Raw genomic sequence first — 18,965 nt, 5'->3', positions numbered from 1 at the left:
ATCAAATTAAATATAAAACTTTAATTTTATATTAAAAAAAATAGATGTAATAAACTAATAAATTACTATGATTCTTGTATTAAAATTCCCTCCGCTCCCCGCCGCCGAACAGCCCCGTGCTGGCCTCACTTTCGCTGTCAAGGACGCGTTAGTACTCTCCTTATCTCTTTGATGTTTGATTCTACATTAAAATTCTGGTCCATTGGTTTTTTGTTTTGTTGGATGAAAGTCTCACATCGGTTTATAATCAAGGAATACTAACCAAAGCAAAGTCATGAGAGCTCTTATACTTACCGTGGATAATATCATATTATTGTGGAGATCCGTGCAAAGTCATGAGAGCTCTTATACTTAAAGTGGACAATATCATATCATTGTTGAGATCCGTAATTCCTAACATGTTTGTTAATCTCTCATTGGGGGTTTGGTTTCTCGATCGTTTGTTTTGGTGTGCTGCTTTAGATTCGACGTGAAAGGCTATGTGACAGGGGTTTGGCAATCCGGACTGGAGGAGAACTCATGATGTTGCTGAAAAGACTAATGAGGTGGTGACTGTTCTGCTCAAGAATGGTGCTGCTTGTGTTGGGAAGACTGTTATGTTATGGATGAATTGGGTTTTGGGTAAGCCATTGTTAGTTCTCAAAGATCCTTTAGTTTCCAATGTTTTTGAGGTGTTTGTTTGATTGTTAGTGTAATTGTCATTTTAGCTCTCACCGCTAATAGATATTTTCTATTTTAGCCAGTTATGTATCACCATCAACCTCAGCTAGAAAAAGGTTTCCACGTCCTTGATAAGAAATGCTCAAATCCCCTCTCCAATCGATGTAAGATCTCACAATCCATCGCCTAGGGAGCCCAGCATCCTCGCTGGCACACCACTCGGTGTCTGGCTCTAATACTATTTGTAACAGCTCAAGCCCACCACTAGCAAATATTATCCGTTTTGGCCCGTTACGTATTTTAAAACGCGTCCACTAGGGAGAGAGGAGACCCACACCCTTATAAGGAATACTTCATTCCTCTCTCCAACCGATATGGAATCTCACAGTAAGTATTCAACTTAGAGATCAAAATGAGAACGAGCATTTGAAAGCTTTTGACGACAAATATTCTAGAGTTCAACGCAAAACATTCTCGAACATTTTAATAACGAGTATGTTTTCAAACCAAGTTTGCCTAGGCATAATCAAGAGCATGAGGTGAAGCACAAAATGAACATCTTCTGATGAAACATTAAAACTGCTTTACCTGGCATTGATGTCTGAGACTGCTCCAATTTGGAGTTGTTACCGAAACAATCCCCTGATCTCTGATATCTTCAATCTGCATGAGAAATGCAGAGATAGACAAGATTAGCCTGAACCACATTCAGTTCTTCAACAACCAATTGTTTCCCAACCATGCCTCATAAACAATCATGAGACTCCAAACATCCTCTGAGCTTGGTTGATGATTATGAATAGTAAAAGCAAAAGCAATGCATTTAAGACCCACAGAACTTATACGATACCAAGAACTAACAGGTGATGAACAACATAAAGTATGTCGGAAACACTTTGCACACAACCCTGTAACAGTGCCAAAACAAAGAGTGTAGTGAGTCAACTCAACCGTCAAATTGACAATTAACGAACTAGAGAGTGATATGTACAAAAGTTCATCAAGAAGTTCACGACGTTATAAGCCACCCCAGCAACATGAGGCTAAACTTATAACCAACGTGAGGGCTAAACTTATAAGCATTTACGGGCTGTTCTCAAAAGGAAAAAAGAAGGGAGAAGTGAGATCCCACATTGATTGGAGGAACGAGTACCAACGAGGACGCTGGGTCTCGAACGAGGGTAGATTGTGAGATCCCACATCGGTTGGAGAGAGAAACAAAGTATTCTTTATAAGAAGGTGGAAACCTCTCTCTAACCGACACGTCTTAAAATCGTAAGGCTGACAGCAATACGCAACAGACCAAAGACCAAAGAGTAGAAAAGTAGATGAAGTGACCAATATGAACAAACATCAAAATTACCTTCAAAATATGACACTAAAACATACAGAATGTAGCAGTATTAAGTGTTCTTTCCATATACAAAGTCGGTTCAAATTCAATCGATCGACATAATGTCGGGATCTTCTCCATAAATTACGATATCAGGTAAGCCTATTAACGACCTATAGAATCTATACCCTTTTGGGAGACAGCCAACAGTAAGTGTTCATAATATAAAGACCTGAATCTCATACATTAGTTAGAGAGTTGTATTTACAGGGAGAAGCTGAAGTTAGGAGCATGAGAGCACAGTAGGCTGATTGATAACACCACCAGTTTCTCAATCAAATGTCATAGACATCAAAGCATCATCATCCAGCAGTGAGTCGATATCAATCATGTCATCACCTTCTATTATCTCTTCCGAAGTACTAGTAATACTTATATTACTCACCTGATCAATGTTTGCAAACAGAACAACTCATCAATATACAATGATCAGTTTCATTACAGAATTTGTTAGTACAAGAAAGTTAACCCAAGTACTAAACATATTAACCCTTAAACTTCGAGAATAATACGCTATTGAAGTTAAAATTTATCCAACAAATAGCTCATATACACAAATATTAGCACGAAAGAGTCGAGCAACGTGCCATCTGACACATTGCCATAAGCTGATAGGCAAGATGATAATTATTTAGCAACCCACTTAATCCAATACTATTATGTTAGGGTTCTTAATCTGATATAAGTGACAGATATAGAATTCTCAACTATATACATAGAAGGAAACAGAAACTAGATTCTGATAATGAATGATGGTAGATATCAATACCTTGGTTTCTCGGCACTTTTGAACCACGGTAAGTAGCCTACGGTATTGGTCCCGTCCCTCAGGATATTGAGCCATGGACTTGACTCTAGTAAGTGCTTTTTGAAATCTTTCCTCAGTCTGTCTTCTTCCTTTCTTCAAAAAATCTTCGTCGTCCTCTTCACGTGGTTCCATCACCACAGAGGGCGGAGTCTTGGCAACTGTATCTGATCGGAAGCCTCGCAAACCACTCCCCTTCCGTCTCCATCTCAAAATAATCTTGTCTAATATTCCTACCGACCAGACGATCTTTTTGTATTGCTTCCTCACCTGGTGTCCTCTCACAATGGCCTTGCAATTATGGACATTCGTAGTTAGTTTTCGGTTTTATGTCGCAGACGGAAGTTAAGTTCTTTAGTCATAAATCAAGAGAGTAAAAAAGAGCAGTACAATTTTTGCCTTGATTTTCTATTTTCTAAAATTAATTCCTACCAAGCAAATATTAAGAATCAGAAAACTACTTTTTAAATAAATATTCATAATTCACTAACACGTCTTCAATATAATGGAGCTTATTAAATGAGTATGGGAGAGTGCAAACCTGAATTTTCACTATTCTTTGACGTATTAGCAAGAATTCTTTTCTCATTTTCCAACCACGGAACTTTTTCTGTATGTGAACTGCAGCAGCATGGTCTGGGCTGTTACTTAGTCGAGACTTGCGTGCCCTGGCAGCGACAAACGAAATAGCACTATCATCTGAGTATCCAAATTCATCAGGTCCACGCTCTGATAATTGCTTCCTCTGAAATGACTTTACTCGAAACATCAGATGTATACGATCAGCAGCTTGAGTAGCATTGCAGACAGCAGTCAACGAATCCTTCAAGGACAAATCACCAGGCATAAAACCATCATTTATTGGTGTTGCCTTTCGTTCAGCAGCGGTATACACAGCTTTCACTTCTGAAGCGTCTAGCACACCATCTTTTTTGGTATCTGCCATTGATACAGATGAGATGTAGCTGGTCAATGACGACTCCGCTAGAAAACCAGCGATCCCCTTCTGTCCCCTTACAGAAGCAAGGTCTGCAGGCGTTGTGCCCGAAGGATTGCCTGGAGATGGATCTGACGGCAATCCAGGATCGGCGCCCAAAGTTATAAGAGTTCCAACTGTCAACTCCCTGCATGAAACAATCCAGGATTAGCACCCTAAGTTTTTATGGTGACTTGGGAGGAAAAAAAGGCTTTTTGATATTCAAAGAAATAGGAAGCAAGCATTCTTTTTAGCTCTATCAATGAGTCTGATTAGCATGAAAGAAAGGGCTTTCATTCAAGAGTTTAAACGTTCTTGCCTGCCATAGAATGCTGCCCAATGAAGAGCAGTCCATCCATTAACGTCTCTAAAATTCAGACTCACTCCAGTAGCTACAATTGGTCTGATTGCCCAATCATAGCCAAGAGCTGCAGCTAAATGAATTAATCCCTGTCCCTTATCATCCAATATATTAGGACCTTTTCCATCTTCAATTACTTTACGTATAAGCCATGAGTACAGCTTTTCTTTCATCAGCTTTATAAAAAGAGATTCCTTGCTTTGATGCTGATTTTGATCATTCTGAGAATTTGGCTCTTCCCCATAACAATCTTCTTCTTCTTTTATTGAGATGAGCTTTTTGATCAAGTTCCGTTTCTCCAAGGCACCTTCTGAGAGATTATTTGGAGGATCTGAAGATCTAGTGGATAGTAACCTCTCAAACCGCAAATGCATATGTAATTCTTCTGTAGCACCAGCGGTATATACATCGGTAACATCTACATCTTGAGCAGAGTCTGCCAGGTAATCAAATTCACGCACCTCGCTACAAGCTAATCTGTTGGAACATGTAACATAAAAAGGGACTTGGCCAACACTATGTGGTGGTGCGTGACAGCACAGAATCCCATCAGCCAAAACCTCTGCAGGAACCTCAACTTCCCCAAACATACATGACCAGTAACATTTTGTGGCATGATTGTTCCCCAGAAACTTTCCTATAATCACAACCTGTTTGGGTTTAATGAAAAAAGAGAATTTAGTTTTCGGAACAAAATCTTCAATGTCTCACGTATTTAGAGGGGAAAAAGTGACAAGTAAATAAGAAACTGTAGAAAAATGGAGACAGAAACCAATAAATTTCGAAAACTTAAGACGTTTTTTTTTTCCCTCAAGCATGATTCACAGTAACTTTTTTTCAGTTTTTTCAAACATTTATTTACCTCGGTTTCTAAATCTAGAAGTGTCGACTTCGGAGAAAAGTCTGTTATACTGAAAAGCTGGTCTTCAGAAAGAGAAGGGCTTAATGACGAATCATCCACCATATCACCACATTCTACAGTGCTCCAAGACAAGCCAGATGATGGATGCATGTGCAAATCATCAACTTCCACAAGCTCTCTAGATACCCACCGTGAGAAACTGTCGACTTTCTTCAAACTCTCCTCTCCATCTACTAATGATTGTTTCAAAGCCAAAGAATAGCTGATGGAACCTTCTTTAGATATATCATTTTCAGAATTCAACCTTGTTGCAGAATACAATTCTCCTTCATTGAACTGTGGTTCGAAGTTTTTTGAAAAAAGCTCCTTATTCTCTATGCTAGGATGAGCATGACCACTTCCAAAGGTTGCATTATGAGATTTCTGCTCAGTTAACTTGCCATTGACATCATAAACTGAATATAAATCTGGAAACTGGTCAACGTGCCCTTTTGGAAAGGATGAAGTATTGTCTTCAAAAGGAACCTGTAGTTGAATCCAGAAAACGTTATAAACAATTATCTGCAGAGCATAATTGAATTAAATTCATTTGAATTGAAGGGTTTTAAATAGCTCAACAGATGAGCAAGAACACAATCGAATAGAAGAACCTCCATTCAAGATAAATGGCAAGGTGATCAAAGATATTTGTGTGTCATTTGTACCTAAAGAGTCCAACCTTCCCTAACGCAACCAGCTCATACAAGCCTACATCCAAAAAATGGTTGGAACTTGGAAGCAGCTTAATAATTTGTGCGGGAGTCACCCCATTCATAAAGTTTATCTCCAGAATAAGCCAAAGGACTGTCAACAACTAATCTCTTTACATTATTTTTTTTAATAATATATCTTCATCCTTATAGAGGGGAAGTTGGTTATCTAGCGGGGAAACAGAACAGATATGCGAATAAGTGAACCACTGATAAGTAACGTCCAATTACAGTCATTTAATAATGGCAGTAGCTCGTTAACACTACACAGTCATTAAATTATAAGTACAGTTCAAGACAGAAAAGATATAATAACAGGCCAGGCTAAGAATCACTTATTCTTCTGTGATACAATGCCAGGCAGGTAAGCTTTCTACAACTAAACCTCACCTCCCAATCTATTCTATCAAAACCCAACCAATCCTAGGGTGTTCTTGGGACAAGTTTGAAGCCTATGCAGATTGACATATTTTCTTTAACCAGATATACAGATAGGATTAAAGAACAAAGAAATATAAATGAAAAAAACTTCTAAATACCTGACAGTTCGATGCCATTGTCAGTGAGCTCTTAAAGTCCTCTTTAATAGCACTATTACCGGCTAAAAGCTTGCCAGGAATTGAATTCTCCTGTCCAAGGACAGTTCCAGAAGATAAAGGTTCAATCCAAGAGTTTAAAACCTGAGAAGGTACTGTTTGAAATCCAGTTGTGCATTGTTGAAAGATCTCTTCCCACGAGGCAGAGGTGAGTGTCTTCTGAGAACCAATCAAACCTGTACCACCATCACTACTCCCAAGTCCATCTTTCTGAACTTGTGGCACATATTCCACGGCAGGAGCCGATGGCCAAGGTTCAACATTATCTGGAGTATTACACAAGTCAACATTTTGAGACGTCAAATAATGTCAAGGCTTCTATCAGGGAGAACTTGATTAATAAATTAGATATGTTTACTAGTGTAACATAAGTTACGAAGAAAAGAATTAAACTGGGCTTACTGGAAGAGGAATGTGGAAAGTAAAGATTTGATGGACCAGCTTCTTTTTTATTCACCAGAAGACCATTGTTCACTAGTGGTGATGTTGGAAATGAGTGAAATCTTGAAGTTTCTTGGTAAGCTTCTTCTGCATAAAATTGCAAATTTAAGTAGCAACCTTCATAATAAATGTAGAGTAAAAACATCGGTAACTAAGATCAACGAACAAAGTACGCATTTAACGTTTTTCTTCCACTGAATAAAATAACCTCAAGGCCTAGAGACCATACATAAAAGCAAGAAATAAATAACCAAGGAGAAGGAAAATACCAGTATCAGCATCTTCATATGACGATGTCACAGTGCTGGTTGGGCTGGGAGAATCTGCATTTTCAAAAGCTGCTTGATTACGACTGCTGGAATAGCTAGAACTCATAGGACTGCTCTTCTGTGAACTTGATGAAACCTCATCTGTCTCGACAACAGCTCCAATATTGGTTCTATTACCCTGATTTAAAATTTGATCATACAATTAGAATTTTGGTTTTGTTAGTATTATTGTAATAAAAATAAATAAAGGGCTGGGCTTTTTTCTTTTTTTTTTCTTTTTTCTTTTTTTTTTTTTGGGTTTAAGTGGGCTTCTTAAGAAGAAAGGTTGCAATGTGTCAGGGGAGTGTCCATTACATGTTCCAAACAAAAAAAGATATACAGTATCGTATGTTGGACGACTGTTTGGAGCATGTCTGAATGTATCAGTGTCCGACACGACTTTGTCAAAACTAAAGTGCTATGTTTCCTAGAGTACCTCCTTTACCTTGATGTGAAAGGCTAAAAATCCCAAAGAAAGTCAAATACTTTGTTTCACAGGTTTGCTTGGTATGTGAACACTTTGTATTGGGTTTTAAGGCATTTGTCTTTTCTGTTGGGTCCAATGGTTTAGAAGACTAACGACGGCCTCGAGGCTTTTCCTCGTTCTTGAAGAGGTGAAGCATAAGCCTCAAGGCGGTATGAGGTATAAGCCTCCATTTTTAATTAAAAACATTATACAGATCAGGATTTGCATAATCTAAGTATTTTCTAAAAAAAATAGTTAATTAAAAGTAATTTTAAAAAATCACCCCTATCAATTGCCACTAGAACAAAAATTCGAAAACGATATCTTTCACATCACTACTATTGTTCCTAATAGAATTGACAAATTCTATAAAGTTGTCTTCAATGTTTTTAAAGCCTATGTAGTAGAAATAGTAAAATAGTCAAAATTGGCAGTCTTTTTTTAAACAAACCACTTTAATCGAGAGAGATGAAAGATCATACAAGGGTGTAGAGAAAAGAAAAATAAGCCCCAAAAAGGACGTCCCAAGAAGAAACTACATTTTTCGGCTCTACGAATATCTTCCCTCTTTCGAAATATTTCATTCATCAATGAAATACTTGTTTCAGCTCACTAAACATATATCAAGGTGCTTTTATGGTGTATATAGGAGAAAAATCAGTCTATTCAATTCAAATTAATATTTAGCAAAAATTATTATAAACATCTAGATTTTCATCGAATCAAAATAGTCAAAGGTGTGCGTTCTTTTGGCCATTTCGTCACCTCAACAACTTGATTGGTTCATCTTAACGCCTCACTATGAATCAATATATCTAGTTATTTTCAAGTATGTTTTTTTATTTACATTTCTTTTAGTTTAACAACATGAGAGAGTGGAAATTTGGACCTCTTCTTAAACTTCAAACCTTGCCTTAAACTGTTGAGTTATACTTTTGTTAGCGTGTTTTATGCTTTTCCCGCCTAAAGAATAGAGCTAGTTTTTTCACCCAAAAATGGAAAATGAAAGAAGAGAATACATATCCTAGTTGAACCAAAACCAACATACTAGGACCATATCACCTCATAGCCTTGTACAAAAATACGAATCGCAAGATTAAAAAATAAATTTTCATGGAAATCAGTTCAAATTAAAAGAATAGCAGTAAGAAAAATGATACAAATTAAAAAGCAGAAAGAACGAACAAGTAAAGCACCAGATTACCTTTACTTCCAAGTAGTGGACAAAAACTATGTGCATTAAATGCCTGCAACAAGCAATAAGCAACAAGCTGGTGAAAACAAAATCACCTAGAAAAAGAAAATTTATTAATAAAAACAAAATTTATCATTTTTTTTTAATATGAGACAATTTTATTGATGATTGAAATTCACAAAAAAAAACGTTATCCATAAAACTTCCCAATTTATAAGAAGGGAGGCATGACTATAGGAAAATGTATTAGACAATTTACACCAAGATATAGTGTGGTAAATAACATTGTCGAAGAGATGTGAATACTCTTTGATTTCTTTCTTTCTTTCTACAGAGACAAAAACAACCATAATGAGATTTTTCCATGACGGGGATTTTGCATTGGTGAAAGGGTGATACGTTAAGGTCAAGTCCAATAAATCCTTTACCTCCTCAAGAAAGTTGAGATACCATAGAGAAACCTCTTCTAGAAATTTTGAGCGTATATGCATTGCACAAATAAATGGCTCTGTGATTCATTGATTTTCTTGTATAGTGCACACCAGCTTGGAAATAGAGTCATGTAGGGCTTTTTTTTTTTTTTTTTTTTTTTTTTTTTTTTTTTTTTGTAGATTTTCACCATGCTAATGGCTTTATGTGATATTTTCGAAAGGAAAATTTCACCTTTTTAGGGTGATTTCCTTTCCATATTGTCTTTGCTAGCATGGAGTTTTTTGCTTTTACTTTTTTCTCGTATGTTCATCATTAAAGATTTTATAGAGAAACCCTATCAATGCTAGGAAGCCATGTTAATGAGTCTGCTTCTAGGCGAGGTCGAGACTTAAATCGGCCCATTCCTTAGCTTTGTTATCCTTTAGGTTGTTACCAAGTTTCAGGTACCAAAAGTTGTTGACATTATTCCATGTTTCTTTGATCGTGGCTGTTATGAGAGAGTCTACATAGAGTTGGATACTGCAAGGCTAGAATGAAGTTTTCTCCCCCAAGGTGTTTTCTTCATGATTATATCTCCATATCCATTTGGCAAGGAGATCTTTGTTATTCTCCTTTATCAAAAATAGACCAAGTTCCCTAGTCTGCTGGGAGGCTTATGATATTCCATCGGATAAGGTGTAGGCCATTTTTCCGCAAATAGTCTATTAATAATCTTTCGTGGCATTTCGAATAAAGACATGTAGCAAGTGGGGAGATTGGACAGTGTAGCTTGTACTAGGGTGGGTCTTCCGCCTTTAGAAATATACAAGGCAAATACCCTACAACACATGGTTCCACATTGAAAGAGCAAAATGGAAAAAGGACATGATCAAGATTTGGCACATCCTTGCAAAGAAAACACCATCATAGACCCAAGAAAAAGAAAGAATGCTGAAATTTGATTGCAACTAAAGGTGTTGACATTCTCGTGCAAAACTTGCCACCCTAATGCTATAGTATCGCAGAGCTTCCAGCTTCAAAACTAACCCTTTTGTTAGAGAAAGGGGTGCGCAAGAATTTGACATTTTGAGAGATCATAACCTTCCAAAGCAAGGCAAACAAAGGGGCACTTGAATGGGAGGAAGGGATACAAAGGAGATGGAAGAAGGAGCTACCCCGAAAAAAAAAAAAACAATGTGATGAGGGTCCAAAATCGAATGTCTCTTCTTCCTATGCCTACACGAAAGTCTCTAAGGAGTAAAAGAAAGTCTAACACCTCCATGGTCTCCTTATCTCAAGGCTTAGAGGGCAACAAAAACCAAAAATGAAGGAAGAATTCCAAGAGACATGCAAAATGAAGGCCATCAAGTACAACCTCATGTCAGTAATTGAGAATTAATCTAAAGAAGATGAGAACCAAAGATAAAGCAGATTATAATGAGGATGTAAAAGGGAAAGGCTATAAAGGATTTACAACTGCATCAAACTTACTCTTCAAGCATCCAATAACTGCGCCTTTGAAAGTTCTCATTTTCTTCTCCATGGGCATAATAGCAGTGCAGTACATCAATGCTTCCAACCTAATAATATTGCTAAAAGAAAAATTAAATGTTTCTGTTGAAAAGAGTAATAAAGAAAAATTAACAATAAGAAACAAAAGATCGAGTGGTAAAGAAAGATAAAATCAAAACAATATAAAATAAATAAATAAATAATAGTTAAATAGCTTATTTTTGTGAGGGCGTAGATCATGACGATTGTAGAGACACCCAAAATCCAGATAAAGAAAATGGTGCCTTCTGTAAGTTACCTTCAGCTTCTCATGAGCTTCCTTTACAGTTTTGCCATCTTTCTTCTTCCTCCATTTGTGTCCATCCTTTCGGAAGTACCTCAGAACCTTTCGATCAAAAAGAAAAAGTGACCCACCTGAAAGGTAAAAGTACATGTCAACCGCAATAGTAATACCTAAGTAATGTTAGCATTAATGGTAAATGGAACAATACTCGTTTAACAATTTTAAGTTGGTGAGATAAAGAGAAGAAGAGATGAACGCGATAGATTACGGCTCCATTTCTCATCATAGGATCTAACCATCTCATGTTAGTTATACAACTTATAAGGTCGGGTAGGCACACAGAATATATAAGACCATAATTAAGAAACCTCAGCAGTTAGATCAAATAATTTAACTTTTTGATAGTCATGAGTGTGAAAAATCATATTTGATGGTCTCTCTGGATGCTCTGATCCTCAAGAAAACTTCAATCAGTTCAAATAATTTAAATATTTTATAGTAATGATTGTGAAAATCATACTTGATGGTCTCTCTGGAGGCTCTGAAGCAATATGAAACTTCGGATAGTTACGAAGTATTTCACAAATTTCAGCTGGACGCAGCCAACGATGTCTTGCTTCTATCAATAACTGATCGATGTCTGCACAAATATGAACTATGTCAGCCATGAATGAAGAAATTAAAACAGTAGTCACTTCACAAACCCAAAAACTACATGCACTCAATAGCTTGCAAGTAGGAATGATGGGTAATGGTAGGTATTAAAACTATGATTATGCCTACTAAAAATGTCTAATAGCAGGCAATACTCAATGAACCAGAGTTCTCACAACTGTGAGCAAGTATACGATCAACTCAGAGATTCGAGCAGTATAGAGCTAAAAGCAAGAACACAGATACAACCTAGCAAGACATGAACATTCATTTTCAAAAAATCGAGGTGTACGTCCAACAAGAACAAGTTGGTTAAAATATTTCTCACAAAATATGTATTTGCACACGTTAACACGTATCAATATGCAACCTTATTTCTCCTAAAAAGATTTAACATTCCTTTCTAGCCAAAAAGTACAAAGAAAGACTCATTAAATAAATCCAGAGTAACTTGGCTTCAACTTTGAAAAGGGATAACCAAACTAAATGAAGAAGTTTGGTGTTTTCTAAGAGCAAAATGACTAATAATGTGATTGATATAATGAAATTACAAAGAAAGGCAGATTACCCAAGCCCTCATAATTACAAAAAGAGAAAAGTTTCCAATGTGATGTAAGATAAGAGATAGAATAATTCTTAAAGAAAGAGTAATTTTTACACCAAGAGACAGCCAAGAAAACTAATGAATCAAGATAGCTCTTAAAGGATCGTTCCTTGTCATAAAAAAAACGTGGTTGTTTCTTTCACCCCATATGGTCCAAAAAAAGCTCTAATAAAGAAAAATTCTGAGATGTTAGTTTCTTTCATCCTTTGGAGATGTTTGTTTTCCATTACAATGTAAGCATTGCATGCATCTCTTTTGTTCCCAAAATCTTAGAAGCATCAAGCCAAAGAACTTGTGAGCAATTTTATCTTCCAAATGCATGGGCAGAAAGGAATTTAATTAAGAGTTCAATCAGTTCAAGAGAAATTTTGGTCAAAACCAACTTAACATTGTTTTCCTAAAACCCGAATCAGCTATTCAACCTACACCAAATGAATAGACCACCAAATTGCCAAGATCAAACTGAACAAAACCACCCAAAAACTATACAAAATGAACGAACCAACTTCTTTTTATTTCTTATTTTAGAAAATTGACCTGACCGACAACTATAATTCAAACCAACCAATTTGATCGATTTCATAGGTTTTTTCTGTTTTTGGCTTGCAACCCAAGATAGAAAAATCTGTCAAGATGTTCATAAAGATCCCTTGGAAAGCTACCATCATATCCCATATCTTGTGGAAAGCTTAAGTCCTTACAATTGTGAGGACTTGTGATAACGTTCAAAAGGGTAACTTGAACCTAGTTTTTTCACTTCAATGATGCATCCTCAGTGGAAAATGAAGAAAACTATGAACATCTAAGATTACTCGTCAGTTTTTTACTTATATTTAGTGGTAGGTGTTCTAGATTTCTTATTCAAAATAGTGCAAGTGAACACCAATTTCCAAATTTTTGCCTAACATTTCACTAATCATCCCTTTATTGGCAAAGTTTACGGTCTGATGGATTAATGTAGTTCTCCATATTTGTTAGAAAATGCAGTAAAAAAGAACCTTCTTAATTTTGTATGCTCATCATATAAACTTACGTGTGGTCATAGACAGCCTACTTGGTTTCTAGGCGAAAATATTACAACGGCCCAAATTCACCGCTAGCAGATATTGTCCTCTTTAGGCTTTCCCTTTCGGGCTTCCCCTCAAGGCTTTAAAACGCGTCTGCTAGGGGAAGGTTTCCACACCCTTATAAAGGGTGTTTTGTTCTCCTCCCCAACCAATGTGGGACATCACAAATATCTAGACACAACGTTGCGTAATCATACCCCTTTGAATTCATGCCTGTTGAAGAGGCTTTTTTGTGAACATCCAGGGAAATTTAAACTTACCGCCCCATTAAATTTAGCACGGCCCTTGAAACCAATGAACTACCACAACTTTCAATAGGAATTAAGCAACGTCAAATAACGTTATAACTTCCCTCGAAGTAAGTCCAAGAAGGATTAGTTGATTAAAAGGTAATCAAAACTTTCCTCCAAGCTTTTGCACAACACATTTCTCGAATTATTCGTGCCTTAACTTTACACAGAAACACTTCAAGTAATCATTCAGACCCTAAAAGGTATTTAACTAACAAAATCCGTCGAATATACAAACAGAGCGTATACTCATGCCAAACAGGATTGCTTGAACTACCCATTGAAAATCAAAATCCCAAGCAACCCAATAACACAAAAGAATCAAAAAAGCAAAAGAAAACTCATTAAGATTCAACTAAAGCTAAAGAAAACAAGTTCAAGCAACATGCACAGTAGAACTAAGAACACAGAATGACCTTTTCAGCAACAGAGCTCAAGATTCAAAACACTCAATAATTTCCCAAACAAACCCAGAACCCAGAATCACATTCGCCCTGATTCATCCCCACCCAACCCTCCATTCAACAAAAAACACCCCAAAAATCCCACACCCAAAACAAAAGCAAAACAACCCCCATGTTCCCAATCAAACACCCACATCAAAATCAATCATAGAAAATCGAACAGTAACAGAACTGCTCAAAATCAGCGCAAACCCAAAAGAAACAAAATAGAGAGGGAGAATTGAAATCTAACCTAGACGAGGAGCCAGGCCGTAAGATCCACGGTCCGCCATGGGAGAAGAACAAATCAAAGAGAGAGAGAGAGAGAAAGATTTGGAAGGTGAAAAGGGAAAGTGAAGAAAAGGAAATGGAAGAGGTAGAAAATGGGCGAAAGACTTTCGCTATCAGCTTCGTGAATGTGAATGACGTAACGTCGGGGAAACTGGAGATGGAGGGAATAGCGAGCGCAGAGAAACATTTATTATATTATTATATTATTATATTATTTATTTTATTTTTTATTATTATTATTATTATTATTATTATTATTATAAATAAATTATTAATATAATTTCAGGGAGTGGGTCCCACTTTGTTTTTTTTTTTCTTTAAAAAAAATAGATAAATATAATAATATGAAATATCCTGCCCCAGATCGTTCTATATTTCTCATTAATTCCGTACATTATATTACCAATAAATACGTGGAAATATTAAATTTAAAAATATATATTTTTTTTTTTTTTTTTATTGGAGGATGGGATTTTTTTACCTTATTTTGACTGCTCTCTTGTTTTATATATAAACCAAATAATATAATAAATATTTTAAATTATTTTTCCCTCTTTTTTTTTTTTTTTTTAAGAAATGTCTTAATCAATGGCTTTTTTTGGTAGATAATGAGCAAGGAAATTACCCAATTTCTTTAATGTGAAGATAAATGTTATGGTAAAATTGGATGACGAGTCGGTATTCGAGGAAAAACGGGGGGGTAATACGGTACGGGACAAAAATGGGTGAATGAACCGAAGGAGTTAGACCACTGAATAGAGAAGAAGAGACAAGTTTGAGTCGAAGTCAAATTTGGTTAGTTGGCTTCATGACGTGAACGTGTCTTGCATGCCTTTGATTCGTGCGAGTCTAATGAAGTTCGTTTTGGTTACCTTTTTAATCTAATTTGAAAAGAGTTGACGAAAGCCTAAAAGGATCCCGAGAAGGTAAGTTTATCTTTATTTCAAAATTTTCTTGCTACGATCGAACTCTCGTGGAAAATTTAAGTGTCGAAGTTATTGTGTTGAAAATTTGTATGCAAATTCTCATTGTTTTTGTGATGTCCCACGTTGGTTGGGGAGGAGAACAAAAATACCCTTTTATAAGGGTGTGGAAATCTTCCCCTGTTTTAAAGCCTTGAGGGGAAAGCCCAAGGAGGACAATATCGGCTAGCGGTGGACCTACCTGGGTCGTTACAAATGGTATCAGAGCCAGACACTAGATGATGTGTCAGCCTTCTCGCTGTTCCCCGAAGGGGTGTAGACACGAGACGGTGTGCAAGTAAGGACGCTGGGCCCCAAAAGGGGTAGATTTGGAGGGGGTTCCACGTCGATTGGAGAAAAGAACGAGTGCCAGCGAGGACACTGGGCCCCAAATGGGGGTGGATTGTGATATCCCACATTGGTTGGGGAGGAGAACAAAAACACCCTTTATAAGTGTATGAAAACCTTCCCCTAGTGCGTTTTAAAAGCCTTGAGGGAAAGCCCGAAAGGGAAAGCTCAAAGAGGACAATATCTGCTAGCGGTGGACCTGGGTCATTACAGTTTTGTAGGTCTAATCAGATGTATTACCATGTTCGAATTTTGGCAACAAAAAAATGTAATAAGGCTAAATTTGGCTAGATTTTCGTTTTTTTTTTTTTAGGCCAACTCGACCAACCTGAAAGAATTTCGACCCAGCTCAATGTCCAATTTCCTTTTTGTTCAATTTAATTTATTTTTTAATAAATGTTATTTTTTATTTTTTGGAAAAAAATAATTAGAATATTTTAATGTAAGCAAAGCTGCTTGAGTGTCCTTTTCAATTCACGCAAATAAAGGTTCATAAAGCCATTTTTATTTGCCAAAAATTGCTTACTTTTTATCTAAATTCCACTTTTTTACCTTTTTACCTTTTTACCTTTTTACCTTTTTTTTTCTTTCTTTTAACTTTTTATATTTTCTTAGTCAGATTATAGAAATTATAAGCCAATCAACCCAAATAATAATAATAATAATAATAATAATAATAATTAGATTTAAATATTCCTAAAGTCCCGTTTAATAATTATTTTATTTTTTATTTTTTATTTTTGAAAATTATGCTTCTTTTTCATCCTTTCATATTTTTTAAAGAAAATATTTAAGCTTTTAATATATATATATATATATATATATATATATATATATATATATATATATATATATATATATATATATTAATAAAAAAACAAAAATACTTATTTTAAAATATTTAAGCAAATATTGTATTTATAAGCTTAGTTATCCGATTTAAAATTTTAAAATATTTAATTTAGTCTCTAAATTTTTAAATTATTTTAGTCCCTAATATATATATATTCTAAAAAATATGTTATTAATTCACTAAAAAGAAAATAAATTTAAGAATCAAAATGATTATTTTTAAGAGTTTTAAAGATTAAAATTAAAAAATTTAAGTTTAAACGCTAAATAAAACAAATTTGAAGTCTAAAAATAAAAATTGACATTTAAAAATTTTAAGAATAGAAATGTTATAAATTTGGTAGAAGGCTCGAGCGAGGTAATGAGTTCATTAACTCGCCACTGAAAGTGTGACACTCCCTCTCGGTATAAAATACAAGGATGGCTAAGAAAGGCTTAAACGAACTGAAGTTACTATCTAACAATGTGCACCTTTCTTTTCAGTTGTTCTATGTTGGGTAACCTCTTGAAAGTGAGTGAAGATAAAACATCGTGAACGGACTCATGTTGGTTTATGAAGATAGTTTTCACTATTAGAAATAAAAAGTAAGCAACGTGACCATATCGCAGAGGATGTAGGGGAACGTCAGGACACATAAATGCTGATTCCAGATTTCGAATCCTAAGCATGGGTCATTACAAATGGTTTTAGAGCCGTACCTTTTCCAATAAGATGTGAATCTTGAGAAGTGGTGGGCATGTACACCCGAGTAAAATAATGGATACATAAATGAATCAAGACCTAGTCCGAAAGTGATGGAATTGAAGTCACTCATAGAAAGTCTGTAGTTATACGTGTTTTGCTTTGAGCAATCCTATATTGAGTGACCTTCTAAAAAATTTCCTACGATGCAAGGGAATATCGGGGCACATAGGTATCGAATCATGGGTACGAATCGTTACATTAACAATATGACATCATAATTTGGATTAATAAAACATTATTGCTATTGTTATGTTACAAGAAAAATTGGTAAAATAAATATATAATAATAATAATAATAATATAATAATTGGAATCTTGGAAAATATTTCATTTAGGATATAAATTAATGTACGAAAATTGGAATTTTTGTCCCTTTTTTTTTTCAGAAAAAGAATTATTTAATTATATAAACTATGAAATTACATGTGCCCTCTAATTATCCTTGTCGGACTCCTCATGTCCTTATTCGCCCATTTCTTCATTCTCTAAGCATCTTTTTATATATATATATATATATATCTTCGGGGAAGAGCGAGAAGACTCGCACATCGTCCGATGTCTGGCTCTGATACCATTTGTAATGGTTTAGATCTACCGTGAGCAGATATTATCTTATTTGGGCTTTCCCTCGAGGCTTTAAATATATATATATATCTTTGAGGAGGAGCGAGAAGGCTCATACATCGTCCGATATCTGGCTCTGATACCATTTGTAATGGTTTAGATCTACCGCGAGCAGATATTGTCTTATTTGGGCTTTCCCTCGAGGCTTTAAATATATATATATATATATATATATATCTTCGAGGAGGAGAGAGAAGGCTCACACATCGTCCGATGTCTGGCTCTGATACCATTTGTAATGGTTTAGATCTATCGCGAGCAGATATTGTCTTATTTGGGCTTTTCCTCGAGGCTTTAAAAAGCGTGGAAGGTTTTCATGCCCTTATAAATGGTGTTTTGTTCTTCTCCCTAACTAATGTGGGACATTACAATATCACTAGAAAACGTCATCTAACGTTAACGTATCGTTGTTGAAGTGATTTCAACCATCGAGTCAAGATTTACGATGGTAAAAAGATTTTGATCTTTTTTATTATTTGTAAAACTACATTTTTTTAGCTTTAAACTTAGTTAAAAGTTTATTATGGTCGATATTTTTCATGGTAAATAATTTCACTTTAGAGAGGCTTGTACCGTACTATAACCTATTAAATTAGTAGTAGAATAAATGAATCGTCGATACATTCAAGAAGATCTTAAAGTTTACATAAAACCTAGTTTAAATGTGAGATCCTTATAAGAATATGTAACGGGTCAAAGCGGACAATATCTGTTAGCGGTTGACTTGAGCTGTTACAATCAGAGCAGTGTGCCAACGAAGACGTTAAGCCTCTAAGGGAGTGGATTGTGAGATCCCACGTTCAGTGGAGAGGGGAACAAAACATTTCTTACAAAGGTGTGGAAAACCCTTCCTAGACGACACGTTTTAAAAAACTTCGAAACTCTAAAATTAAGTGTGTTTTACTTCGAACAATCGTAAGTTGAGTGACGTTTTGAGAATTTTTCTAAAAAATACGTAAGTAAGAATAATGTAGGTCGAAAAAAACCCGTAAATTTTTTAAATAATACTCGTGAAATTCTCAATAGTTAAGAACATACCCTAATAATGGAAGCACATGGACATCATA

At 35.6% G+C, this 18,965-nt stretch overlaps 1 protein-coding gene across 5 annotated transcripts; it reads right to left on the bottom strand.

Moving 5' to 3' along the window:
• Nucleotides 1–1,994: 1,994 nt before the first annotated feature.
• On the bottom strand, nt 1,995–14,532 carry LOC111793071 (calmodulin-binding transcription activator 2). Of its 5 annotated transcripts, none has more exons than XM_023674783.2 (13): nt 14,330–14,532; nt 11,539–11,658; nt 11,034–11,149; nt 10,715–10,803; nt 8,822–8,864; nt 7,113–7,290; nt 6,805–6,930; nt 6,346–6,668; nt 5,058–5,582; nt 4,154–4,845; nt 3,400–3,982; nt 2,823–3,149; nt 1,995–2,438 (listed from the first exon to the last, which is right to left on the bottom strand). In XM_023674783.2, the coding sequence occupies exons 1-13, from the start codon at nt 14,367–14,369 to the stop codon at nt 2,325–2,327; spliced, it is 3,276 nt and encodes a 1,091-aa protein (XP_023530551.2). In that variant the 5' UTR covers nt 14,370–14,532; the 3' UTR covers nt 1,995–2,324. The 5 variants fall into 5 exon arrangements, with proteins under 5 accessions (XP_023530551.2, XP_023530552.2, XP_086979482.1 ...); XM_023674784.2 differs by having other exon boundaries at nt 6,805–6,927; XM_087123356.1 differs by lacking the exons at nt 11,539–11,658; nt 14,330–14,532 and adding an exon at nt 11,446–11,458.
• Nucleotides 14,533–18,965: the final 4,433 nt, after the last annotated feature.

Source organism: Cucurbita pepo, chromosome 4, assembly GCF_057944985.1.
Source record: "Cucurbita pepo subsp. pepo isolate OVF chromosome 4, ASM5794498v1, whole genome shotgun sequence".
NCBI classification, from domain to species: domain Eukaryota; kingdom Viridiplantae; phylum Streptophyta; class Magnoliopsida; order Cucurbitales; family Cucurbitaceae; genus Cucurbita; species Cucurbita pepo.
Note: the sequence above shows the minus strand (reverse complement) of the source record. Positions and strands in the feature narration are given on the sequence as shown.

Excerpts from the sequence above, each read along its gene's own strand:
- LOC111793071 (XM_023674783.2), bottom strand. The coding sequence starts at position 14,369 with ATGGCGGACCGTGGATCTTACGGCCTGGCTCCTCGTCTAG. Across the intron at positions 11,150-11,538 it reads GCCTCCAGAGAGACCATCAA|GTGGGTCACTTTTTCTTTTT; the intron begins GTATGATTTTCA and ends TTTACCTTTCAG. Across the intron at positions 4,846-5,057 it reads TTCTAGATTTAGAAACCGAG|GTTGTGATTATAGGAAAGTT; the intron begins GTAAATAAATGT and ends AAACCCAAACAG.